The following is a 27,555-nucleotide window of genomic DNA, read 5'->3' on the forward strand; positions in this document are numbered from 1 at the left end:
GCTGTCAAAAAAGAAAGATAGTCAGATACTAATTGATACTAAAAACTGTCGCTTTAGATCAGGGGTGTCGAACTCCAGGCCTCGAGGGCCGGATTCCTGCAGGTTTTAGATCTCACCCTGGGTCAACACAACTGAATCAAATGATTAGTTCATTACCAGGTTTCTGGAGAACTTCAAGACATGTTGAGGAGGTCATTCAGCAATTTGGATCAGCTGTGTTGGATCAAGGACACATCTAAAACCTGCAGGACACCGGCACTCGAGGCTTGGAGTTTGACACATGTGCTTTAGATACTTACCAGCAAACAGAACTGATACCAACAGAGCCGTCTTCGCTTCTTCCAGTCAACACAACCTCATACAGCATTGCTGCAGACAGACACACCTGACCTCACTAACAGCTGAACACAAACACGAACAGCTAACTTTTTTAATGTTAGTAGGTGACATTCGCAACACTAGATCGTGGCTCAAGAGTTGGGAATTCGCCTTGTAATCGGAAGGTTGCCGGTTCGAGCCCCGGCTCCGACAGTCTCGGTCGTTGTGTCCTTGGGCAAGACACTTCACCCGTTGCCTACTGGTGGTGGTCAGAGGGCCCGGTGGCGCCAGTGTCCAGCAGCCTCGCTTCTGTCAGTGCGCCCCAGGGCAGCTGTGGCTACAATGTAGCTGCCATCACCAGTGTGTGAATGGGTGGATGACTGGTTGTGTAAAGCGCTTTGGGGTCCTTAGGGACTAGTAAAGCGCTATACAAATAAAGGCCATTTACTAAACAATGCTTTATGAGGAATTCTAAGAGGTCAGTAAATCTCCTATTTCAATGACATTGAAGTATTAAACTGTTATCACAAACATCAGCCTGTCAGGCACACGTGTTAACACTGGCCATTTCACTATAAGCAATTATTCCACAATCATATCGGCCATCTCTTAAGGTATCATTAAAGTAACAGCAGTGGCTAATAATAAAACAGTAATTTTAATGTTGAAGCTGGGTAGCAAACTATCATTGAACTTTTATCTGTATTTTCCTATCAATAAAGACCTACACCACCCACCACCATCCGTACTACACCAAAGTACAAAGACATTTTCTGCAATTTAATGACAAGGTTATATACTAAATTCATAATTACAGAACAGTCTGAGCAATGATCTATCAGGACGTTGTCTGTAACACACATTTAATCACATAGTTTCACTGGACTGGCCCACTTATCATCAAGTGGACTGAATGTGGCTCACGTTGTAAAAATGAGGTTGTCATCCCTGCTCGAGACCTTTGCATAGTTTTTTTTTTCTTTTTAGAAAATGTTAGTTTTGCTTACCTACCATTTTTGCTATCTCTATTCTGATTGTAGAATTTACATAAATTGAATAGAAAATTGATTTGATTTGATTCATGCGCACTAAGAGGCCTAACAGTTCTTAGATCTTTACGGTGGTGACACATCAGTAGCACGCAGAACACCAGACCCCAGATGAAACAGGCTTCAGATGACGGTCATTAAGGAGGATCTAATCACTGGTACCTAATATAAAACTCCTGATTCTGATTTTGTAAATCTGAAGGTTATGTAAATATAACCTTTTACATGTTTTCATGTGACAGAATGACAAAAAAATAAAATATTTGCTTGTCTAAATAGATTGAAAAGGCCACAGTTTCTACAGGATGTGTTTTATTTTTGAGTATATTTAAAAATTTCTAGTCTCTTATCCGATATAGTTTAAATAACATTTATTTTGTGACCCATTAAGCATCAGTGTGTGTGCGCAGTGTGATGGACTAAACTAAACAGGAGTCCAGTTCAGGTTCTTGCAGAAGGAAAAATAATTCCATCGATCTCAACTTTCATATTCGGAATTAAAAGTGCCAGAACGATTCACACGACTTCACAGCCTACATTATGCATTCAAATCCCTGAATAAATGTGTCTCATTTGTCACTGAAAACAAGCAAAAGGACATTTTTGAAGAAATGTGAAGTAATGTAATCAATTTTAACACATTTTCTTCTGACGTGTCATCACTCACAGTTCTCAATTGTAAATGAAACTGAATTTTCTTCTCCAAATCTCAAAAAATATGAGATGTAAAATGCAATAATGTGCATTTTGGGGTTGCGTGGTTTTTTTTACTCTTTAAATGTCAAAAAAGACAAAAAAAGAGGAAACATTTCTTTTTCCCAAATTGCTTTAAGTATCCAAGCTGTGTATGTAGATTACATCATCCTCAGACATTTACATTATTCCTGGTATAGTGCATTTTCTTTGCAGCTTCTTCCTGGATGTATGCTGCTCTCCTCTTGGTGTGTTTTTTATCCTCTTATTGCAAATTGTTAATGATATGCTGCAAACTTAGTTATACATGGTGGCTCTTATTAATCCCAGATAACCATCATCTGGCGGCTGTGTGGTTGTGCACGTATGTGTGGTTTGTGTGTGGGTTTGGGAGTGCGTGCGCTCAGCTAACAGATGGCACAGTGTGCAATGAGCTGCTATGTGATAATTATGGAGCATGCTGGGGGAAGTGGAAAAAAAGTGCTGATGAGTTTGGGACTGTGTGTGTTTGCGTGTGAATGAGGACGAGAGTGGTAAAAGAGTGCGTCCCTGCGCAGAAGGGTGAATATTCCACGTATCGGTATTTTGTGTGTGCGCGGACGTATCAGGGGTGTTGGGTAGGTGTAGGTGTGAAGATGTCGGCTGAGAGGTGAAAGAGGAAATTGAGTTTTTGCCTTGTTTTTTCTTTTTTCTTTTTGCAAAATCATTGCACATTTCCTGCATCACACTGCTGTTACCGCCACACTGTGTTCTTCTACCGCTGCTGTATATGGATGAGAAAAAAAGACAGGCAATATTACATTAGGGATGGCTTTGAACGTTATTTCCTGTTGATAATACCTGTTGTGACACACAGCAAACAAAACAGAAACATTTTTCAAAGGTGAATATTTTCATACATTTTGCCAACAGGCCTGTAAGGAGGTTTTGTAGACATGGTATGTTAATCACTTTATATACATTTTCCAGCCATTTTTTTAGTTACACCTTGATAGGGCCAGGTCGATCCCCCGTTTTTATCTTCAAGCTGCTTTAATTCTTTGTTGCATATATTCAACAATGTCCAGGAAAATTTTGCTCGGTGTTGGCATGACATGATCACACGTTGCTGGAAATTTGTCAACTGGATCCCAAAGGTGCTCTGTTGGATTGATCTGGTAACTGTGGAGACCATTTGAGTACACCGAACTCATCAGCAGAGTGGACAAAGTTTTTCTAAAGTTTTTTGGTGCAGTTTTGGTTAGCTCTTGTAAATTGTACCTTCAGACTCCTGTTCTTAGCTGACAAGACTGATACCCAGTGTGGTCTTCTGCTGCTTTACCCCATGTCTAAAGCAGTCTGGCCATTTTCCTCTGACCTCTGGCACCTCTTCTCAATTCTGATGGTCGGTTTGAACTTAAACAGAATCTCTTAACCACGCCTACAAGCCTAAATGCACTGTGTTGTTGCCATGTGATTGGTTGACTAGGTATTTGCATTAACAAACAGATGTATTTAATAAAGGGCCTCTGTATGCTAGGTTTGTGTAGGTATTGGCATTAGGTGTGTGTATCTTGACAACTGTCCCTGAAAGCTCCTTTTTTCTCCCCTTTTTTCAATTTGTGTTTTGCTGACTGTCCACCATCATAGATTAGAAATGCAAATGTAGTCCTTCATGCAGTGAAGTCTCAGTGAATCGACCTTAGAGCCCTGGTCTGCATGTTTGGGAGTCCCCTGTGAGTTTACACACCATCTTGTTGCTACTCTTCCATCTTTGTCTTTATACACCATTCTTATTTTTTCAGTCACCTTTCTGTCCAGGTATCACTAGATGATAGAAAAGGACAATGGTATTTAATGAAACTGTTTAAAAAAAAAATTGATGATTAGGAGCATTTTTAAACAAAAACACAGAAAGAAAATACTGAAACTAGCCTAATATAACATAAATAATAATAAAATACTTATATAAATTAGTAAATTAAATAAGGGACCAGTAAGGTAGAAATTATACAAAAGAGAAAGTACAATCAATAGAAAATAGAAAAAGGTCAACTAAAGTAAAAGAGCTCAGTGAATAAAAATGTAAATGTAATACATTAAGGTGGTTTTGGGACAGGCCATTTGTTTGGCTTTGAATAGCGTCAGTTTCCAAGTATAAAAGCCATTAATGCTCCAATAAAATCATTCACTTTTTACAACAGAGGCATTCTGCTATTATATACACAAACATTGTAATATGTGATACACTTTTCTCAGATCCATATCACACGATATTCAGTATACATACTAATTCTACACATTATATACTATAGCTAATGGTCATCATACACAGCAGTTCATGACAAGTTTATTATAGTTAAAACTAAAACTAGATGTGAGAAAGCATTTCAATTTACCAAAATAAAAATGAACTGAAACTGAAACATTTGTCATCACACCTTGACTGATGAGGCATTAACAGACACGTTTATTAGTCATGAAACATTAAAAGTTATGTTTTTATTCCATCAGCTGTATTGATTTTCCTATATCTTACCTCTGCGATTTACCCTCCACACAGTAATACTAAAAGAGACTAAAAAAATATATTGACACAAAAAAAAAGATAACAATAAAGTGTAATAACTGTTGTTTGTGATAAGGAAACTGCACCATATATAAAATAAGTGAACAGCTGGAATATAGTCAGTGTGCTACTTTAAAAATTAAACTCCAAAAATCTAATCTTTGACTCTCTTTTTAGTTTATCAAACGTTTTGTATACACATGCAATTTATAAAACTGCCTTTTGAGATTCCTAAGCTGACTAATAGCATATAATTATAAAGATTAGCATTACATGATAAAATATAGTTATGTAGGGAAGAAAAACAAATTTAAAAAAGTAGCGCTGTAAAAATAAAATAAAGCAACATCAGGAACACAGTAATTGTGTTTAACTGATGGGTTTTGACATTTCAGATGTGGAGAAGGAGAGGCTCCCGATGCATAGGAGAGAAGTCTAAAACAGGCTTTCTCTAATGGTCTCCAAGCTGAAAAGGAAAAAGGACGGATTCCTGGTGTCACAGGAGCAAAGATTTCAGATGTGTGTAGAGAGAAAGAGATCAGGGAAGTAGTGAGGGGCAAGTATGTGAAGGAAGAGCCTGTGCTTAATGTGTTTAATGCAAAAGACTTTAAATCAGCAGCTTTAGTTCAGTTATCCGATGCTGCAGAGATGAATCTTGTTTCAGAGGAGCTGAACAACAGAGCTGTAAGTAATGATTATTTCATTATTGATCAATATTTTTTAAAGGTTGTTTGCAAAATAATTGGATATGCTCAGAAAGACATAGAATATTTATTATTTAAGAGCATAAAAAGATCATATCATTCTTTTGCTTGAAACTAAAACAGTGAGGGTTGTAGTCGTGTTCTGACGCTGGGGTTTGGTGATGTTGAACGTTTGGTTCTTTTTTATTTCTTGAATCTCGTGTGCTCTTGATTTCGTTGTTGTTCTAATGATGGTGAGTTTTTGTGATTTTTGTGAAATTATTTAGCTGTGTTGTTATTTGAGAATCACGTTTGAGTCTCTTTAGTGTTTGTGTGGTTTCTGGTTATTTGCTGTTTTGATAACTAGCTTTCTTGTGTGCCTTGTTTGAGCTTTTACCTAATATCTGTCTGCTTGTCTACATTTGTGTTGACAGGCCTATATTATGACAAGTCAACCAAAGAAAATCTGAAATTGTCTCTACTCTCTATTAATCAATTGGTTTTTGATGATGACCTCTCTCAATCTCACATAAGCTTAAGTCTTCTTTTTTTTCAGCTGAAAATGGCTTTGCAGGTAGTCTGCCTTTCCCTCTGCCAAAAGTAATGACTTAATCCTTAACTCCATTGATGTGGTGCTTTCACAGACTATTGTCCGACCAATGACAGGCAGGTCACTTGAAAGCAACCAGTCGATCTGGAGAGCTGTCGACAAGAAAGTCAATCAGGTATGAAAATAGTTGGTTACTAATTGTGTGACGGATCTATCGGGTAATTATTTGTCTCAGCACACTGTTAAAAGAGTTCTTTTCCATCCGTATCTGCAATGTGGATATTTTTTCCCTTTTCAGCTTCTCTGCACAGCTCTGCGAAATGTTTCAGAACAAGATGTTTTAGGCAAACACCAGGGGTGTGTGTGCTTTGTATGTACGTTCATGTCTGTGTAACTGACACACGCCTGTGTACGTAGGCGTGCGCTTCCATTCAAAACGCAGTTGGTACAGCACTCAGACAGAGTGAGTCCTGTGATGTCTACATCCAGAGAGAGATGAGAAGGAAGAGGAGTGGCAGAGAGAATAAATGTTAGCCATGTGAGTCATGACACACGCACAGATTTTCTGGTAACTAGAGAATAAATTAGTTACTGTGGAGCTGTGGAGCCTCTTCAAAGACACCACTCTGTGAATCATGACATTGAAGTACCACAGGACAGGCTTCACACTCTACTAGCAGGTTTGAACGTTTATAGAAACATACTGTCCACGGCTGATGTTTCAGAAAGGAGTGATATGCAGTACTTGTGGCAGTTTTTCCAGTGAATCTGCACCTTTTTGCAGAAACTCACATCACTAAAATGGAGGCATAGAGAAAACTCAAAACACCCCTGGGTCAAGGACAAGAAATATTTTTTATCAGCTTGGAAACAATTTTGCAGACCACGTTCAACATGTGTGAATTAGATTCTGAGAAAAGGGATAGTTCTGTGATGAGGGATCCTAAGGATGATTAGACGTTGGTCAAATGAAGTTGACCCAAACAGAACCAAACAAGAAAACATCAACACCCAAAGCCACATGTTGCATTTCAGTATAATTCAATTCAATTAAGTTTTATTTATATAGCTCCAAATGACAACAACAGTCGCCTCAAGATGCTTTTTATTGTAAGGTCCCTACAAGGACCCTACAATAATACAGACAAAATCCCAACAATCAGATGACCCCTATGAGCAAACACTTGGCAACTGTGGGAAGGAAGAACTCCCTTTTAACAGGAAGAAACCTTTGGCTGAACCAGGCTTTGGGAGATATGTTATTTTAAAGTATTTTACTTTGTCAAAATGAACAAGGTGAAATGGTTTATTTATGCCTTAAAGACTAATGTACAAAAAAATATGAAATGACTCTTTATTAAATTACCTAAAATTTGTACACGAGCAACCCATCATGGATTGCTCAGTCTCCAAATGCAGCGATTAAAAGGCACATTTTACTCGGTGTCTAAATGTTCAAATTTGAGCTTTATAGAAGTGATGTTACTTATACAAGCACTGCCTTACAACTAACACATACTGCTGGAAAATGCTGTCTGTAGAAGATCCCACAGAGTTTGCTAAGAGGGTCTCAAGAGAGCAAGAGTGTTCAGAGGCTTTACCTGACGAGCACAGGTAGGGTATGAGAGATCAGCGCAGAGAACTCCTTATCTTTGTAAGCTCATTAAAGCACTTGTTGACCTCATAAGAATTACAAGTAAGCCTGCTTACCAGTTTGAGTTATGTTTTCATATTTGTTCAAAGATTAAACACTGCCAGAGTTGCAGCTTCAGAAATAAGGCTAAAATATTTCTCTCACCCCATAGGAATATGCTTAAGGGCCATATTAATTTAATGGAATACACAAATAGAATTATAGTCAGATATATTCATGCCTTGATGGTATGCTTTCCTTACTGGCTTTGGTTGAAGCAGCTGTCTCGCTTTAAATCTGTGTTATTTTGTCTGAGTTATCAGTGGCGTGTCTAGAAAATTTTTGTTGGGGGGGCCAGGTAGGGGCACAGATTTGGAGAAGGGTGGCAGATGTAATTGGCAGATAATGTTTTAAAAAAAAATTCTACCAACCGTTAACCATAATTCAATAACCCTATAAACCTAATAACCAAATGCACTTTTAACTCTTATTAGAATGAGATTTTAACCACTACGGTGCAAAGTTTTTAGATACTGCGTTGATAAAGTACAAGAGATACAATCAGTGCTTTGTCAGTGCTTACTCAGCATTCAAGGACATCAATATTTGCATAGTATTTTTACTGACATATAGTGCACATATGTTTTGGGCAAAAACATTTTTGAAAATTAAAATACAAACATTTGTAACAAACAATTGACAAATTAGCCAATGCCAATGCAAAACTTTATCTGCCTGTTAAAAAAAGAAGATAATCTTCTCACAAACTGGTGTTTGATTTTGAAACAGGAAAAAAGTGGGGAAACAAATGAAAAGACTAACATTTGAATAAAACCTGAAAGCAAGTAAATACTTTCTATGCTGCCTTATGGTAAACTTTGGTAATATTGATAAAGAACAACACTGGCTGATGATAAAATACAGTCAGCTGGCATGGTGACACTGCCAGTATTAACCTGCAGGGCTGGACTGGGACAAAAAAATTGGGCATTTTCACTACAGACCAGCCCACCAGGTATTAAAGCCATAAAGCCTTTGAATGAAAACAAATGCTGTTGTGACAGTGATGTACAGTCTTGTTGGTATATGTATGATTTCTATACATTTTACGTCAGATAAAAACTTTGGTTGTAAGATTTAGATAATTATTTAATAAAAACTAGGTATTTTAAATGAGAATAAGAAAGAAAAGTATTTCTTTGTGCCCCCCTCTCCCTGTTAATGCCCTACCTGGCCCCCTGGCAAAACTTTGCTAGACCCGCCCCTGCACAGTTACCAGCTGTCAGCTACATAAAAAAGGATCCTGGTGTTATTTATCTCTCAGAAACAGTTGATAACTTCAACTCATTCATGTCACCTAAAAGGTAAACCTGTTTCTCCATCACCTGTTCAGCTCTGATGATTCAGTAAGGACATCTCCTGGTTTCATCTTCATGTTTCCCTCTCACCACATATACAAACCGATATCATGACCAGCAGCTTTACAGCTGTGGCTCCAGCAAACATCAGCTGATACTAGAAATTAATATTAAATACATTCTAACAACAGCTGATCAAGCTTAAACGTGCTGCTGTTGTTTAGCGCAACATCTGCTGGTTTCCTCTTTCTGGCGCAAAGTGGGCGATAAACAAACAAGAGAGAAAAGCCGATCAGCTGATCATTGATCAGTTTCATGATTGAAGTAGCAACAGGAGAGGGAGGGGGAGAGAATGAGAGAAGAAGAGGCAGCTGTGCAGCATAAAGACAGAATAACTCCAGCTTTGTGTCTTTTTTCCATTCTAGCTAAAGTCCGGGACAAACTGCGTCTCTTCTCAGCTCAATACGAAACGCGTAATATTTTCTCTGAATGAGGGACCATTCCATTTTTTTAAGGAGCCGTTGGCAACTCTACAAACTAACCTTATGAATAAAATAAAGTTCACTATCAGTAACATCATAGCACCCACCCAGCTGTATAAAAACTCCGTCAAACTGGCTAGAACGCAGTATGAGTTATTGCAACTGACAGTAAAAAGTCAGCAACATGAAAATAAACTCCACCTAAACTTGGTTTATATCTGACCCAGATAGACTGCAGGTCATAACTTCTTACCTGAAGTTCAGTTCACCTGACACTCGGACTGGCGGCTGCTTCGGGTCTCTCCTCCTGCCTCCCCTTCCCTCATCCACCTGTTGCCTCTGTGGAAGCCCCGTCATAGCCACCACCAAACAACGGAGTTATTTCTACACATCGACCTGCATCTGGCCAATCCACCACCTCTCATTGTTCATGCCATTACAAAAAAAATAAAAAATAAGTCACTGGGGATATGCCCGGTATGCCCGATGGCCAGTCCAGCTATGTTAACCTGCAACCAAATCTGCAGCTCCATACAGCAATGTTACGACTTAGATTATATCTTATAACTCATAACTCTTATGTTAGCTGCCCTCAGTAGCATACTGTCTGAAATATTCCACGGCTGCAATAATTCTTTAAGTGTTATTTTTTTCCTTGGTATTCTAATTTCACCGAAGTTTACTAAACTCAACAAACTTAATATTACTTACCGGGACATTTATTCTGTCCTCATTTTCTTTCACCGAAAAATTGTTTCCTGCGGTGCCGTCTTTCGCGCTTGGCTCTCCTACCTTTGCTAACGTGATGCGCATAGCGCAGAAGCGATGCTGCATTCACTTACACTCGGATATCTGAGCGTCACCGTGAAAACATAATCGGACATTTGATATTTGATTGAATTTTATTGTTTTGCCTTTGGGGTGGCACCTGGGGTGGCCAGTCTGGTTTGGGGGGTGGCCCGCTGGACACGCCATTGTGAGTTATATGCAGCTTTAGTCCTGTCTGAGTTTGCAATTGGTCATCTGGTGCCAGACCAGAGGTGAACATGCAAAGTAAAGAATGAAAAATGCCGTTGTAGTGCCATTTACTGTGACTGCAGTTGTTAGGCTTAGTGAAACCAGATAACCAATGATTCTCATTTCCGGTTCCATATTTTTTCTTCCAGACACCAGAGAGTTCAGTGGTAGAAAATCCTGATTTAGCCTATGCTAGGCCTTGGTCTAGCCTAGAGATAGGCATCTCCAGGCCTCGAGTGCCGGTGTCCTGCAGGTTTTAGTTGTGTCCTTGATCCAACACAGCTGATCCAAATTGCTAAATGACCTCCTCAACATGTCTTGAAGTTCTCCAGAAGCCTCATAATGAACTAATCATTTGATTCAGTTGTGTTAACCCAGGGTGATATCTAAAACCTGCAGAACATCGGCACTCGAGGCCTGGAGTTGCCTACCACTGGACAAGCCTCTCAGGTATCGCAGTCATCCTGGTCATCGTAGTCTAAGGAGCTTGGAAAGAAAAGCAACTGGACTTCTTTAAGTTTCCTTGAAGACATTTCACCTCTCATCTGAGAAGCTTCTTTAGTTCTAAGAGCAATTGGTGGAGAGTCCCAGATTTTAAGCCCTATGGGAGTGTCCCATAAAGCTTGGGATCCCTTCCCAGATGCCTTAACACTAGGGATGGGTATCGTTTAGGTTTTATCCGATACCGGTGCCAAACCGGTACTTTTGAAACGGTGCCGGTGCTTAAACGGTGCTCAAACCGGTGCTTAAAGAATGGAGAACACAAAATTGGTCCAAAAACCTCCCATGTTCAGCTGTTTTTATGTAAAAAGATAACAATGTTAGCCTTTTCTGCAGCTATGGGGCATATATGGTATCACTCTTGGCTGGAAGCAGTGCTTAAACAATGGAAAAAACACAAACTTTGTCCAAAAACCTCTCATGTTTAACTGTTTTCCACTTTTTCTTTGGTCATTTTAGCCTTTTTGGCCAGGGTGAAGGGAGTATCTGCCATCAAACAAGAAGACAGCCGCATGTAGCTATGATGGTGTTTGCTAGTTCACCTTACATGCATTAATGTAATAACGTGGTGAGCCTACTCAACGTAAATTACACACGAACAACATTAAGCTACTCACGCAGAGAAGAACGGCTGCTGCTGCCACCATCATCCTCATCATTTCTGCTACACTGGCAGGGCTAGGGGCCAGGACTCTCCTCTTCGTGTTTTTGGGGGATGTTGCATAACAGGCAACCCACCCGCAGTAGATGTGCACGGTGTGAGGTCTCGCAGCAAGCTATCAAATACGGCGCATTTCTCGGCTTTTAATGCGTCGCCAGGTGTTTCATCGGATTTGAGGAGTTACCTCCTTTGACAGTATCACAGTATCAGCTTAAAGCACTTGTTGCAGGCTGCTGAGTTTGCATCTTTTGCTGTGAAGTACAACCAGACTTTTGACCGCTTCGCCTTGGGCATTTTTAATCTGTAGCTCTGCTCTAAAAGAACGTACGTACCTGGACCCGCCTACTATCCTCGGAAATGTAAAATGATTGGCTAGAATCTAAAGTGTATCACAGCTCAGGAAAAAAAAGCACCGAAATAAAGCACCGAAATGTGCGCTGCTTTTCGGTCTGGTTACTACAGTTTATGTCAGAACTGGTGCCATCATGGCACCGGACACCGGTACCCATCCCTACTTAACACCTACTCACAACCTGGGCTATTTGACCTCAGTTAATCACATGATAGGGTGGGGCTAGGTTTCCCAATGGGTTCACCTGAAACCTTGAATAGGGAAACCTTGGCTGATTGGGACCCACAACCCTTTTCACACCTTGGCTCGTGTGATTAAGTAGAGGATCAATAGGGGGCCCATGACCCTCTTGTGGACACTCCCATAGGGCTTAAATCTGGGACTCTCCACCAATTGCTCTTAGAACTGAAGAAGCTTCTCAGATGAGAGGTGAAACCTCTTTAAGGAAACTTAAAGAAATCCAGATGCTTTTCTTTCCAAGCTCCCTAGACCTCTCAGGTAAACCTTCTCTCCCTTTAAGGCCATCCTACCTTTTTTCTGATTGGCTATAACTTCCAAATAGAAGGTTTAAAGAGAAGGTGTGTGGGGCTTCTTTCCTCATAGCCATACCTGTGTCCCTGAGATGACCTCATTAGCGATATCTGCTGTTACTGACATCATGCAGGGTCAAGACTAGAATCTGTCTGAAATGGAGCATTTGCAGCAGGCCCAAGCATGGGCTTTTGGATCACATTACTGTTACAATTGACCTTATTTTCAGTAAGATGGCCACATTCAGTGTGATGGGGCCATATTCAATATGAACATCAACCATTGTAATAATATAAATATGACAGAAGAGAAGGAAAGGAATATTTAGTCCTCCCTAACAGGAGCCTGTGCTGTGGTTGTTGCTGCGCCTCTAACACACCTGATCCAATTAAGAGCCACACATTTTCATCACAGAGTAATTGGATCAGGTGTGCGGATCTGAAGTGGTTGAGGAACACTGTGGTGTTGCTGACATGCTGAGAGCAACGCTGTGATCTGAATCAGATTTATGCTGTAATTCAGTATGCCTGGGCTGGAGGACATCCTTTCAAGTCTCTTTCCCAAGCACACTCCTCGCTCTTTTGTTTCCTTATGCCAACACTTTTCTTTCCACTCCTCCTCTTCCTCCTTCTCTGTGGGCTTCTTTTCTTTAGGATGATTTGTTTACCCACAATTCCCGTGGGTAATTAGCTCTGTGATAATAACTGGTGTTGGAAACAAACACACCCACTCACTGAGCAGTGCACACAAACAGACACACAAACACGCGCATTGGGATGAAAAACAACTTTCTTGAGCTAAGTCGCATTAAGTCTCGTTACAAGGAGAGCAAATTCACGTTAAAGAAGGGGGAACAAATACGAGCAACGTGTCTCAGCATTTGGTAATAATAAAACTGTACAATTTTTATGATGTTTGAACCGAATTAAATGACCGTAATGTTGGGTGATAATCACTGCCATTAACTTACTTGATGTCTCGATAATATAATTTTATGATCATTTTGTGGTGGTTGATTCGATTTTACACCGGCAGCAATTAAATAGAGTTAATGATTTTTTTTGTTATAATGAAAAACATGACACTAGGCTATTCAATTAAAAAAAATAAAATAAAAATAACTTGATTAAGTAGACATTTAACGAGGACGTTTGGAAGCATGTTTCCGCCACAGAAAAAGTTGCCATCCATAACCTAAAATTCGGAGTAAGGTATTTAAAATTTCAAGTTAATCAGTCAAAATTTCAAGGTAGCAACTCGAAATTTTGAGTTAGCTCTCCCAATCAGGAATATCTGTGCAAGTATATTAATTCCTTGTTATTGGAAGCATTAGATGCCAGCTGTCCAACAATTTGGCATGATTTGCTAGAAGGCATTCAAACCTGAAGAACCTGGTGTTGATTAAGTCATGGTTGTTATACACTGGTAGCTCACTCATGCTGATGATACTACCTGATTTTGAGCATGCATGCATCTGTGCCATCTGCTTCTGGGTAACAAGGAAACAACCTGATTGGCAGAGCTCATCTGGAATTCAACTTATCAACTCAAAATTTCGATTTGAGGATGTCATAAGAAAATAATAACCGGAATAAGGTGGGAAATTTTAACTTTTATCTGAAAAGGATCTTTGTGTGAATCATAATATCTTAGATCTTGGTATTGGCATTTACAACAACCACTAAGTGAAAATGAAAAGAACAAAATAAGACAAGAGAGAAACACCCTTCAACCATGTTATCTGTGATGTCATTGCATAGTTTGTCCACAAGAGGGCACTCTGCAGCTTCCCTATTCACGACCTGTAATATGAATGCCAGAAACGCAACAAGAAGCTGATCTGAGCAGAGCTGGACCGAGCGTTAACGAGTAAATACATAACAACACAAAACATACGGCAGAAAATTCTGGTTATGTTTTGATTTTCCGAAAGAAAAAATATCATCCGATATATCAGAATATCAGATTTTTAAATTCAGAAACATTGGAATCAGTCTTAAAAACCCTATATTTTTATATTTGGCTGTCATTTCTGTTTACATTCTCTAGTTAAATTAATTTCGATCGATGACAGAATGGTTTGGCTCGTCTCCATACTGATCCATCCCTCTTAACTTGCTCACTCAGTCTTTAGTCTTTTAGCCCACAGTCCAGGACAAGCAAATCATGAAGCCTGTGAGTCATGTAGCAGGTGCCACAGCCACAGGTCTGCACTCTTTGTCTTCTTTTAACCTGTGTTTGATTCGGCTCCCTTCAGCAGTACATGTTCCTCATTCTACCAAATCAATAGATTATAGGCTTTGGTAAAATGCAGTAATTACTTACAGTGGTGTATTGTTGCCCGTGTTTCTACTGGGAAGTTCCCAGTGGCCAGCAGTCAAGCTGTGGCAGCATTATCAGCTAGGTGCCAAGCTCTGTTATTAGTGCAGCCTTACGCTGAGCCAAGACTTTAGACTGCTTCTCTCTCTCTCTCTCTCGGTCTGATTTTGAATTCCTTATTTTTTAGGCCTTTAATGGATGAGGGACAAAGTGCTGCCTGTATCAATTTAGTCTGTTTTTGAGCAGCATGTTTAACATGTTAATGGGCTCTTCTCTCTCTGATTATGGCTGGCCTGAAAAGCGGCGTCTGTTCTGTCTAGCAAGCGTGTGTGTGCGTGCTATTCAAAAAAGATAACAGTGTGCATGCATGTGTGCAGTGTGTGTGCAGTGTGTGTGTGTGTGTGTGCACTTTCTCTAAATCTCTGCAGAGCGCAGAGAAATGACAGCGTTAAAAAAAAAAAGGAGAGCGATGGGAGAAATACAAAGATAAGAAAAGGGAGCGAGAGTAAAAGAGAGAGAATCCCCTGCTGTTTTTCCAATCAGGAGGCGTCGTCCTCCTCACTTGGTGATTTATTCTCTCTCCCCTCTTCTTCATGTCCCAATTTCCAACCTCCCCTCCACCCCACACCACCCCACCCTTCCATTCATTCTTTCTCCCTGTCTTTCTTTCTGCGGGCAGCCCGTGAACATAGCTGTTTAGAAATGACGACAGAAGCACGTTCGAGGCGGGCCGCGCTGTTAACATGACTCACCTGTAAGGCTGTGAGATTTTCATATGAAGTCTTCCTTCTACTTCACTTCTTTTCTTTTTTTGTCTTCTGAAATCATACTGGACCAAATATTGCTGCTGCAGACCATCAGACGTCAAGGATCTTTTATTTTAAAAGCAGCATTAAATGATGTATGACCTTACTGACCGACATTAATAAGTGTCTGGCACCGCTCCTTGCACGCCCCGGCAAAGATCACCCTACTTAACAAATGAATAATGAATACAGGGTGCAGGTCAAGACTACATATATATATTATTAAGCTGGTGTTTTGCAAGAATCACAAATAGTCAGCTCTGTGGAGATGCTCTTTATTTAAAAGGAAGGCATCTGATTTGCTGCGCTGTGTTTGTGTGCTGAAGGGGTGTCACTGAGATTGCCAATAAATAGAGCATTCATTCATTATAATCTGCCTTGTTTTGTCACCAGCCAATCATGTAGTCACATTTCACATCCCAGCAAGCCCTCCTGCATCTCCCTCCATTCATCCCCTAGAGCCACAAGTGTGTGTTTTGCATTGGCGGCATCTCCCCGCCGTACCTTTAAAACCATATCACGTTAAATGTCTTCCTATGTTAGCGTGAGTGGATGTTGCAGAGCACCAAATGCATCATATTGTTACTGTGTTAAATTACCAATGCAAGTGTTTCTCTCTCGCTAGTGCAGCCCTCCCCTCAGACACACACAGACATACACCCACCCACCCGCTGACCCCTCCCTCTCAGCGCTGGTTGGTTGCCACGGCTACCGTGTCGCCACTCTTCCTCATGTTGCTATGAGACTCGGACCGACAGACCTGAGCTGAATGACAATGTGTCTGTGGCTCTGGCAAAAGGCCCACAACAACCAATAAGAGACAGTCTAGACAAACACTTCCTAATCTGGGGTCTGGGGACCTCCGGGGTGATTGTTTGGGTTTGCAGGAGCCTTTGCAGCCAAACGAGGTGCAGTTTATTAACGCTTTAGTATTATTTTTATTAAATTATTACTCCAGCACCGTTTTGTAAATTATTGCGTGATTGATATCTGTGCTTGATTAAGACAGGAGTGCTCTTGTTGAACAAGGAGGAATCAAAATGAATGCTTGGATTAAAATTTTACAGTAAAACAGAGGTAGTTAGAGCTATCGTCGTCAATATATATCAATATATATTCTATATATATAGACAGTGGGCTGCTGACCATGAAAAAAGCTCCTCACATAATCAGAAGAATTTCACCAAAGCTTTTCAGCCTCCTTTAGCTCACTGTTTTGGTTTTTAGACCCTCAGTCACTCCATTTCCAGCCACACAGACACAAGTCATCTCCCTGTCTCGGTATGTATATTAATATGCAATCTTGGTTTTCTAATCATCTCTCATGCTTTGATATAATGACTGAAAATCACTCTAATTTCCCCACAAGGGCTATCGAAGTTTAATCTTATTCACAGAGTAAAAGGACATAACAGATAAAGTGAATACCGTTTTGGGAGCTTCTTCTTTGCTTCTTCCGCATTTGAACCTCAGAACTATAGAAACTCCCAACCATTATTCAATTAACTGATCGGCTTTAAAAAACAGCAGATTAAAGAACAGCCGTTGTATTATTCTATTAATTTATCACGAGAAAATGCAAAATGTTCTCCCATTCCTGTTAACCCTACAGTTTTAATCAAAAATGGACTGATAATGAGATTAATCATTAAATGCAGCCCTAAGGGGAAAGCGCGCTCTCCATAAATGATTTCATGCTGGTTTGGTTTGATATTACTTTTATTTCTACCCCAAACATAGATTTGATTTGCCAAAGGCGAGTCGTTCCACTGTCATATACATATTTTACAAACTACATAATACAACAAAGAAGAAAAGTACTTGTGTTGCTAATCCTCTAATAAAGCAAAAATAAGGGAATGAAGAAATAAATGCAAGAAACATATTGCTTTTATATCAGCTATGATATCAAAATCAGTTCTGTAGTATGTACAGGACATACACAGTGGTTTCTCCCTGACCCACGGTGTACAACTAAAATAAATAAATATAATAAATAAAGTCCAGGTTAAAACAGAGAGCTATGAGATTATGGGTAAAGAAAAAAGAATCAAGAATATGCATTTCACAGGATATATGATCCTTTTAAAGCCTGAGCCAAGAGATAATCGCCTGAAAATTCATATTTTCTGAAAATGGAGTTTTTATTGAGCCTTCTGACAAATTCAAAAAGCTAAATAAATAAATAAATATTAATTTGCATGTATGAGTTTTAATTAATGAGGTTCATAAAAATGTGAGGGTCATAAATGTTATGTTATTATGATAAACATGTTAGAATATCAAGTAAAAGATCCAAGTAGAAATTATACATCACTAAAATTGTTGTATCTGAAGTTGTATATGAAGACATTGTTACCAGTTTTATTTGTTGTGGTGCATTAATTTTGTGATGGCTAAATGTTCAAATACAGTGGGATGAAGACTTTAAAAAGGCAAATCTTTTATGTGTGGCTTTTTTCCTGCCTGGTTTAAATGGGAGTAAAAGAAAATAAACCAAGTAAGCCAAACTATTATTTGAAGGACTGAATTTCAGAGTTGATAACAAATATATAGCACTTTGGTTCAACAAGCAGAGCCTCCTGATATGTCATCTGCAATTATTCTATGAGTCTTTTTAGTGTTTTTGTCATACCTCCGTCCATTCACCCCCAATAGGTAACAGCAGATGGCCCCGCCCCTCCCTGAGCCTGGTTGTGCCGGAGGTTTGTAGCTGTGAAAAAGGGAGTTTTTCCTTCCCACTGTTGCCAAGTGTTTGCTCATAGGGGTCATCTGATGGTTGGGTTTTTCTCTGTATTATTGTACCTTGCAATATAAAGCGTCTTGAGGCGATTGTTGTTGTGATTTGGTGCTATAAAAATAAAACTTAATTGAATTGAGTCTGAAAACCCCCAGAAAAGAGTAACGTTTCATCCCAGCCTGGCTTTTATTCGTACTCGGCAGTGCAAGCGCACACCGGGGAGAGACGATTTTTCTCCCCGTAAGAATAACACCTTGTCTCTAGGCTGAAATATGCTCCGCTGGAGGCGCCCGCATCCATGGAAAAGAGTTTTGACACATAACAGCAGAGCTGATGTGGGTGGGGAGGTGAGATCTTTGGGGCTTTGTGTCACCGGAATCTATCTGCTTTTTCTTTTTATCTGTTTAGTTTGCTGTCGGTGCACATAGCCAGAGCGTCAGGGGAGAACGAGAATGACACGGGTTAGAGCAGTACATCATTCAGGCGGTGCTGTGCTTCTACTCTTTGTCTGCGGCTGGTCAATATCGGGTTTTTCTTTCTTTGGTTGTTCCTTTTTTTCCCTACAGAATCTGTTGCAAGAAAATAACGCCAGATCAAGCATAAGCAATAAGTCGAAAAGGGACAATTTGTGAGGAAGTGAGACTTTACAGATAATAAACTTTATTAAAGTCTCACGCAGACAATAGCAGCAAATATACAGTGCAAAGTAGTATCTATACATAAAGCACACATAATAGAAAACCGTATTAAGCTTGAAATGAGAGAACAAGACAGTTAAACCATAGAAATGCAGGCAGTATAACATTTATTGCAATTTTATTGGAATTTACTGCTCTAAAGTTTTCACATTTGCCCACATTCACAACTATATACACAGAGACATCTCGGTAGACTCTCATTAAAAACTTTTTCTTTTTCCCTTTTAAACCGAAAGCAAATATAACACCACTGTAAATTAAGTTTTCTGTAACAGTGATGCATACATACACTATGTGTGCAGCTATTTCATCAGTTCGTTTATTTTATTCTGATACCATTTCAGTTCAGAATTTGGTTTAATAGTGTAGAAAACATAAATATTTCATGAGTTCAGCACTGCGAAAGAAAACGTGGCTCACAAACTGTGGTAAAGTAATGTGATCGATATTTTCTTATGTCTCTGTCTCTCTCAGGAACTGTTCACGGCGGAGTGCAAGTTTAAGGAGTCGGTGTTCGAGAACTACTATGTTATCTACAGCTCGATGCTCTACAGGCAGAAAGAGTCGGGTCGGGCCTGGTTTCTTGGCCTCAATAAAGAGGGACAGGTCATGAAGGGCAACAGGGTCAAAAAGACCAAACCAGCAGCACATTTCCTGCCTAAACCCATAGAAGGTAACAAACTGGGCTTTTTATTTTCACTTTATATATGTATACATAGACATATATCCTCTGTCTCTCTTCACGCTGTCCTTCTGCTTTTCCTTTGCTCCTCCCCTGCAGTTGCGATGTACCGAGAGCCTTCGTTACACGATGTAGGAGAGGCAGTTCCTAAACTGGTCGGGTGCCCGCCATCCAAAAGCACAACCACTGAACCGGTAGTCATGAATGGCGGCAAACCAGTCAACAAACCTGACAAGGAGGCGACATAACCCCGCTCCCTGTTTTCACCTCGCCTGGCTGACGGGAGGCCAGGAGAAGCCACAAACTCGCCCCCACCCCCACTGCTGCGCTCTCCAAAAAAACAAAAACTGCAACAAAAAAGGTAACAAAACGAACAACAGTGGGACCACACGTCCAGCCTCACCAGGGGGGCCCGTAGAGACCACGCTGCAGTTGACGGCGGGGGGAAAAGGGGAGAAGGAAGACAGTAAAGTCAGGCTGATGTCTGACTGATGTTTCTGAACGAGGACAGTAGCATGTCCTCATCGTATGGCAGAAAGCAGGACTTAAAATCTAAACAAAACAAACAGAAATCTGAAAAAAATGACGTCCTCACCGGTATTTTTCTGTGACAATCTGTAAGAATGAGGCTGTCGTCGTCCCCGCACCCTCTTTTTCCTTTTCTGTTTTTTCCTTTGCCTGGTTCGCTCGCTTGCTGGTGGCCACAGACACACATGCACGCAGCGCAGCCTCCCCACAGAAATCGACCACGCGTTCGGGTTCGATCTTTGAGTAAATAAGGAACAGATTAAAAGCATCAGCAAACATTGGGCGAAGAGAACACCTTAAACCAAACACTGATGATTCAGAGGACGCTTAGTCATCGATCAATTAAGATTTGGCACAGGACATTCTGTACTAAGCACACAGGGACATGTGCTTGGAAATTGCCGAATGCACTAAATACAAGGTAAACGCACCGGTTCACCTGTCCCTACTTTTGATCACATAATAAAGAGAGACTTGTCATTTATGACCACATAGCTTAAAGCATGTTTGACTTCTCAGTATTCTTTTACTATCTGTTTCTCAGTTATTATTCTAAACAAACAAAGCACTAGTGATTTTTGAGCTACACTGCTGTACAGACGTAAATCGGATTTGAGTTTCTACCTCTGTGTCTTACACCCCCACCCCTTTCTGTTGTTTTGGTTCCTTTACAAATGCTATGATTTCCACATCGCTGACATAAGTGCAGCTCAGGAGAGGAGGAGGTCGGCTGATAAATGAAGAGTTTAGGCATCGAGTTGCTCAAATCAGCATGTAGCTGAGTATTGAAAGGAGAACGATTTACACAAATTCCTTGTTTGTAGCAGCACAGACAGTATTGGAGGCATGCTGGTGTCTAAGCAGCATGGTAGCAGTCAGTGTTTACATAGAGTAGCAGATATTCTAGACTGGTCGGATGGCGCTATAAGCCTGGTAGAACTTTTATTTATTTATTTTTTTCAATTGCCTTCCCATGTACTTGAAAACAAAAGCAGGAATTAGGAATACTGAACAGGGTAACTGATGTTAAAGCCACTGTGTGTAGAACTTGAACATCTCTCGCTTCCGACACACCGGACTACTCCAGTGTGTCGGAACCAAGGCCAGGTCTAGATCAGGAAGTGTTGCCAAAAGCCAGTAAAAAATATGGATGTAGCTTCTGGGTCTGAAAAACGAAGCAAACGCAGAAGTGCCTTAGAAACCTGTACTCTTTTTAATGGCCAGCAGGGGGCAACTCGTCTGGTTGCAAAACGACTTCTGGCTGTATAGAAATCTACGGGAAAACAGGCCCTGGCTTTCTTGGTCTGTGACCCCTGTAAACACTTACCTGATGACTTTATGTGCTTTCAGGTCAGGCTAAATAAAACACCATTTTCCATTTTGTCAATTATGGTCATTTCTAGAGTTAGGATGATTACCCTGGTCAGCTCATTGGCTAACAGCTGGTGATTGCCAAGTCACTAGCCAGTGAGCAACTGATCCAGTAAACAACAGCCAGATCTGCGCCTTGTTGTCACCAAGACGCAGTGACGGTAAAAACATTCAGCTTGAGGCTTTAAAGCAAGACTTTACTGAGCATTGGGGGACGTAACAGTAGCTAAGTCCGTCTTTTATACTGGCTTTGGTATTGCCAAGGGTCTTTTGCATTAGTCGAACATTTAGATTCTTCCGAGAATTTAACAAAAACGCACTGTGAAGTTGGTTCAATGAAAAAAATTGCTAAACACAAATTATAAACAATGATACAAGTGTACTATCAGCTAAGTATACTGCAAGGGTCCGCTTAAGTCCAAGTGACAGACTTCTGCCATCAAAGGGTGAATATGAGGCTCTGCGTTATAATGAACTCGTTCAGGGTTTTCGCAGGTCTTCGTGTCTTTATTATCAGTTTTCATTGTGATTTTAAAAAAATAACCTAAACTGTAGGATTATAACAGTGAGTCAGTAAACAATTATTTAGAGTTATTAAACACATTTTAAAACCTCTCAACTCACACAAACAGAAATTAGGCACAACAAATCAGCCACTTGAGTTTTAGTCATAATAGCATTAGCGGGTCCTCTTCAGTGAGCCAGCTTTAGTTTCATAACAGATTGTGTCTGGTCCAAGTACAAGGACTTCAAGGTTGCAAAAGGTTCAGTCATCATAAAATAAAAATTCTTGTTATCAAAAAAAAAAAATGGCCCTGAAATTCATATTAGTCACTAGTTACCTCTGCCTCAATGTTTAAGTGCCATTGTAGCTGAGTCCAGAAGTTTATTGGTTTTTAAACATCAAGAGCCACAAAATAACTCTGGGCTGTGTGATGAATGGGCTGGGAAAGAAGATGATGTTTGTGAAATGTCGGGCCGACAGTAATTACACGAACGAAGCTAAAACGAGGCACTTATAATTAAAAGTAAGAAAAAACCTCTCAAGTAATTTAGCCTACGATATGTTTTATAAGGCTTATAGTGTAATCTTTGTAATGTAAACTCGTTATCCGAGCGCTAACAGATTCCAAATAAATGTGGTGGAATAAGGAGAAGAAGATTTTTCTCTGAAATGTTTAAAGTGGGCTTGTTAAGGTTATTTCCAGCTTTATTTTTTTTAGCTTTGCATGAAATACTGTTCAAAATAATGCTTATTTGCTGCCCTTTAGTTAATCCAGTGTCTGAAGGCAGTTGTTTTAGCTCCTCCTTTAAGCCAACTTCCTTCTGATTGGCTGCCCCTCGTTTACTGGTTCCAGAGCTGTGCGCCTGAGTTTTTGACTCCTGCGTACACTAACTTATTTATTTGAAGCTCCGACCGTGTTCGATGTGAACATACTCCACTGTAACAGCATTTGAATATAACAGATTATAAGGAAAAGCATGATCGGTTCCCTTTAAGTCTATTAAAATATGCAGCATGTGTTTACCTTCCACCTCTGGTTGCAGATCTGTGTGTCAACGCTGGATGTGTGAAGATCCGAGCAAACTGCCTATCAGCGCTGCATAATCGGGCAGGAGAAATGTTTGTTTTTGGCTGTTACATTTACACACAGTGGCTTTAAATCAGCCTGTGCAATGGCCTTCAGAAATCTGTGTAGTTTACTTAAAGTGTGGGAAAAAAGGTCGTTTCTTTAGAACACAATAAAAAACCCCACCAAACAGCATGCATCAATCCCAGCGTTGAATAAAGCGGTTGTAAAAATCGAAACACTCAAGAACGACAGTACAAGGTAGAAAATCAAAGAGATCAAACCAAATAGATTCCCCCCGCTTCGCCCTCTCACTGTGACTGTCAACATGGCGCCAGTCTGTTCTGGGCCTGAATCCTGTTCAGGCTGCCAGCCTTTCTGTTTACTCGTCTTTCTTGTGACGGCAACACTAGATGCCAATTAACTCCTCGAGAAGTTACACTAAGTAGTTGGTCACATCGCTGAGATCCAACACTTCAAATTAGCGTTCAGTGACAATGAGGCATGCAAATGAATATCTTCTGCGAGGCTCAGGATTGCAGTGCGTCTGCTTTTAATCAATGAAAACAGACACTGTGCATCTCTCTCCCTGTTGCGTTGAGTCCCAGTTTTTTGGGGGGAACAAGCGCTTTGCACGTTAATCACGCGACTGAACCACTGTTCAGCAGCCTGCCGACACGAACCAAGCCCAATACCTACATCAAACGAGCGCTGGCCCCGAATCTACGGCCTCAGCAACAGGTATGTGTCGCCATAGCGGACGAAACACAGAGCTGGTGTAAAAGTCGTCTCGCTGCGTTGTGCAGAAGATCCCCTCTGTGACTGAAGAGACTGTGAAAAACACTAGACAGCTCACAGTGTTTCTAATTTTCAGATTTTTCTTTCCTCACATACGCCACGTTTTTTCTCTCCTTCCCTGATCTCATTAGCTGTTGCCTTCATGTTCCAGTATGTGTGGCTGACCAGCGTTACATAAACATAAATCCAGTCTATGTGGTGATGCAGGTGTAATTTCTCAGCCCTTAAATGCTGTTTTGAAAGAAAAACATTAGTTAAAAAAAAGAAGTCTTATTGAGCCAAATGAAAAAAGAGAGAGATGTTTCTTTGTCATGTCGTGTTTCAAACTGTAATCTTGATACTGAAAATCTGCAAGTACATGTGCAGGTTATGAGGTAAAAAAAACAAAACAAATATATATCTATATATCTATATATATATCTATATATATATCTATATATCTATATATATCTATACATACATATATATATATATATATATATATATATATATATATATATATATATATATATATATATATATATATATATATGTATATATATATGTATATATATACATATATATACATATATATATACATATATATATATATATATATATATATATATATATATATATATATATATATATATATATATATATATATCTAGCTAGCTAAATGAGTGCCTCTCATTCATCTCCAGCTAAGAGAGCTGTGAGCTTGCAGGGCGGCTGTAGATTTGTGTTAAACCCTCAGCCTTCCTGGAATTCGCCAAGGTTTACTGAAGATTTCCCCAAATTCTCAGAGTGGTTTGACTCCAGCTCTGCTCTGCCTGACGTTACTTTGGATATTGTTGATAAGGAAGACGTCTTTGACTGGTGTTGTGCTCGTCTCACATCGAAGAAACGTGGATGTATCGTTTATTGACTACTCGTCGTGTCACACTAGGGGTTAGTAATAAAAAAAAAAAAAAGGTTTAAAAAAAGAATAAAAATAAACCCTGACAATCAGGTCTGTGAACTCCCTTTTTTATTTCTTAATGTGTCCGGTGTTGCCTGTGTCAAAGCAGAACCTTTTTAATGGCGCTATAGAGGACGATGTTTTTGTACTTAACAACCATTAGGAGATACAACTGGTAACAAGGCTCCAGGACAGCAGCTGCTTTTCATTGAATTATTGTCAAGCGACTAATTTGCGCTTCGCTGCTGGCAGAGGGGAAAAAGATCGACTTAGAGAGGGAACCTAACCTTCCTCTATTTAGAGAGCTTGTTAGGTTACCAGCAGGGGTCCCTACCTGTGAAAGCAGCTATTAAAGATCTACGGGACATGCTCAAGAATTAATGATGGCTGAGGCCACCGAAAAATGGCCCGGTTTCCTGGCTACTGACCAAATATAGAGCTTCAATAGTGTTTCCAGGCTGGTAATCACAGCTCCTGGTTCAAACAACGAAGGCACAATTACTGTCAGCTTCTCAGTGAGAGATTCCTCTCCACCGGGTGGGTAGCCGTGTAGCGGGGCTACAGTCACGAAACGTCTAGCAGGCGTCTCAGCACAGGAAGAGAGTATCTGATTTAATTAGAAGCGAGCAATCGCGACAGCCCGGGTCATTTTTAATTTCCACGTACCAGTACCGCTCGTGTTCTTGTGGCAGGTACACATGTAGCCATCTTACTTTGTCCTCTGTGAACTGTAGCTTCTGGAAAAAAACAAAACAAGACGAGACATAGCAGGGCAAAAAAGAAAAAAATGCTTTTGTGACTCGACCACTGCGGTGCAGGTGCACTTTAGAGACACAGGAACATGTAATGGCTAGCACTGTACTCCTGATGTAGCCTGTCTCCCTCAGGTTTCTTTTTTTCTGTTCTACTTTATTCCTCTTACAAAAGACTGCCTTATTACATCTGAATCTGCAACGAGACAGTAAACGCGCTCTCCTCCCAGCTGTTTCTTTCTCTGAACACTCTCATCCCACACACGCAGCAGATAGTCACTCCTCATCCTATTTTACTTTTCAATTATCCTTTGATCCCCAATCTTCTGTTCACTGTAACTATGCTAGCTTTCACTCTCTGCTCGTCTTGTAATCATGCAGCCAGAGAACTTATCCCTCCACAACCACCCCCCCAATTCCTGGTCCTCCTCCACCCTCCCCAGTCTTTCTCACTCTCTCTGTTTGGACAGTTTCTCCACCTGTTGCATGGTTTTCAAAAGAGGAAAGACGATGGGGGCTAATGCATGTGGTTATGTAGGAAATGTGCTCTCGAAACAAAACAAACATTTACAGCATAGCACCGGTGAAGCATTGCCTCTGGCTCATCCCTGCCGTCGGTTAGCACTGGTCATTTATTAAGTATTATAGGATCAGTTTCCAGTGGCATCAGAGACGACTCACAAAGAAATATTGTTTTTTTTTTTTTAAAACACTATCCATCATTGCAATTTCACTAATATTGTTACACTAATGCAAGTCTTAGTCTTAATACTTTAAGCAGGCCATCAATATTTAATTCAATGCCTGAGAGTAAGAAACGTTACAGTTGTGACATGAAAATAAGATTGTTGAATGAGTGCCTTTGCTTTTAATAGTGATGGCAGATTAGAGATTAGGTTGTTTTAGTTAAACTGTTCCCCCTATTCCTAAAACACAGTAATCTTCTGTGACTCGAAAATAGCAAAGCCAGAATTGACTCAGAAGATTTTCTTCCTCACTCAGTGGCTGGATTGTGGTGTGTGAGTATACTCAGAGGCCAGGCTCTAAAAAAACACCTTTCTTAGTCAGAATATATCATCTCTATGTTACCTGGCACCCAGCTGGTGCTGCTTTTTTCTGAAGTCACAAAGACAACAGCTTTTCATGCAGTTACATTCTTTTCATGCAGTTAGTTATTTTCTTTTTACTTTTTTAAATCAAATAAAACATATTTTATGAGCCAATTAGTGACTAAACTACCCAGGCTTTTCCCACTGATAGCCTTGAAACAGCAAGAGTGTGTATATACACTTACTAAGTTGAACAGATGTAACTCACATAAAAGCAAAGTTAAGATGAAGAATAACAAAACCACAGCCGGTTGTATCTCCCCAGTGCAAGCCATGCAGGCTATGAGCCAAAAGCAAAGTGCAGCTCGTGCTAACTTTAAAGGAGATTCCTCTGTCTGTCAGTAAATGTACAGTTACCTTTACATATATAAATATATATATATATATATGTATAAATATATCTTATGCAAACAGAGTTTGTCTGCACTGTACAGTTTGTGTCCAATCCATTGTATACACAATGAAAACAAAGATATTGAATAAAGGATTTATAGAAAGGAAGCGTGACTGGGCTGATTCATTGATTGATTTTAAATGCTTTGATTGATTTCTCACATTTCAGTCCACTGTGTTTACATTCATTTATAAAAGCCCCTTAATACTGGGGAGGGATCGATACACCACCACTGCGATATTTTTTTAGAATGGCAATGTTGTATGAATACTTGGGACACCAATTATCTGTATTTTTATTTAATAAATTAAAATACTACAAACAAGAGGGCTCCACCATCCTCAGGTAACGTAAACCATCAAACGCTGGAAACACTTAGCTTGACAAAGCAGTCTGCTAATTCAGCACAGAAGTATAAACAGGACAGCAATCTCTACAAAAAGTAAACAAATAAATAAACCAGTGGTCATT

The 27,555-nt window shown here is 40.0% G+C and overlaps 1 protein-coding gene across 4 annotated transcripts in view; it reads left to right on the top strand.

The window, feature by feature from the left end:
• Positions 1-20,223, top strand: part of LOC101482517 (fibroblast growth factor 14) — a 71,128-nt gene extending 50,905 nt beyond the window's left edge. For all 4 annotated transcript variants that reach the window (XM_004573611.4, XM_012915527.4, XM_012915526.4 and 1 more), the window contains 2 exons: positions 19,414-19,612; positions 19,721-20,223. In XM_004573611.4, the coding sequence (XP_004573668.2) occupies positions 19,414-19,612; positions 19,721-19,869 (348 nt within the window). In that variant the 3' untranslated portion in view covers positions 19,870-20,223. The remainder of the gene's footprint in view (positions 1-19,413; positions 19,613-19,720) is intronic.
• The last annotated feature ends 7,332 nt before the right edge of the window (positions 20,224-27,555 follow it).

This window comes from Maylandia zebra, linkage group LG23 (genome assembly GCF_041146795.1).
Source record: "Maylandia zebra isolate NMK-2024a linkage group LG23, Mzebra_GT3a, whole genome shotgun sequence".
In the NCBI taxonomy this organism is placed as follows: domain Eukaryota; kingdom Metazoa; phylum Chordata; class Actinopteri; order Cichliformes; family Cichlidae; genus Maylandia; species Maylandia zebra.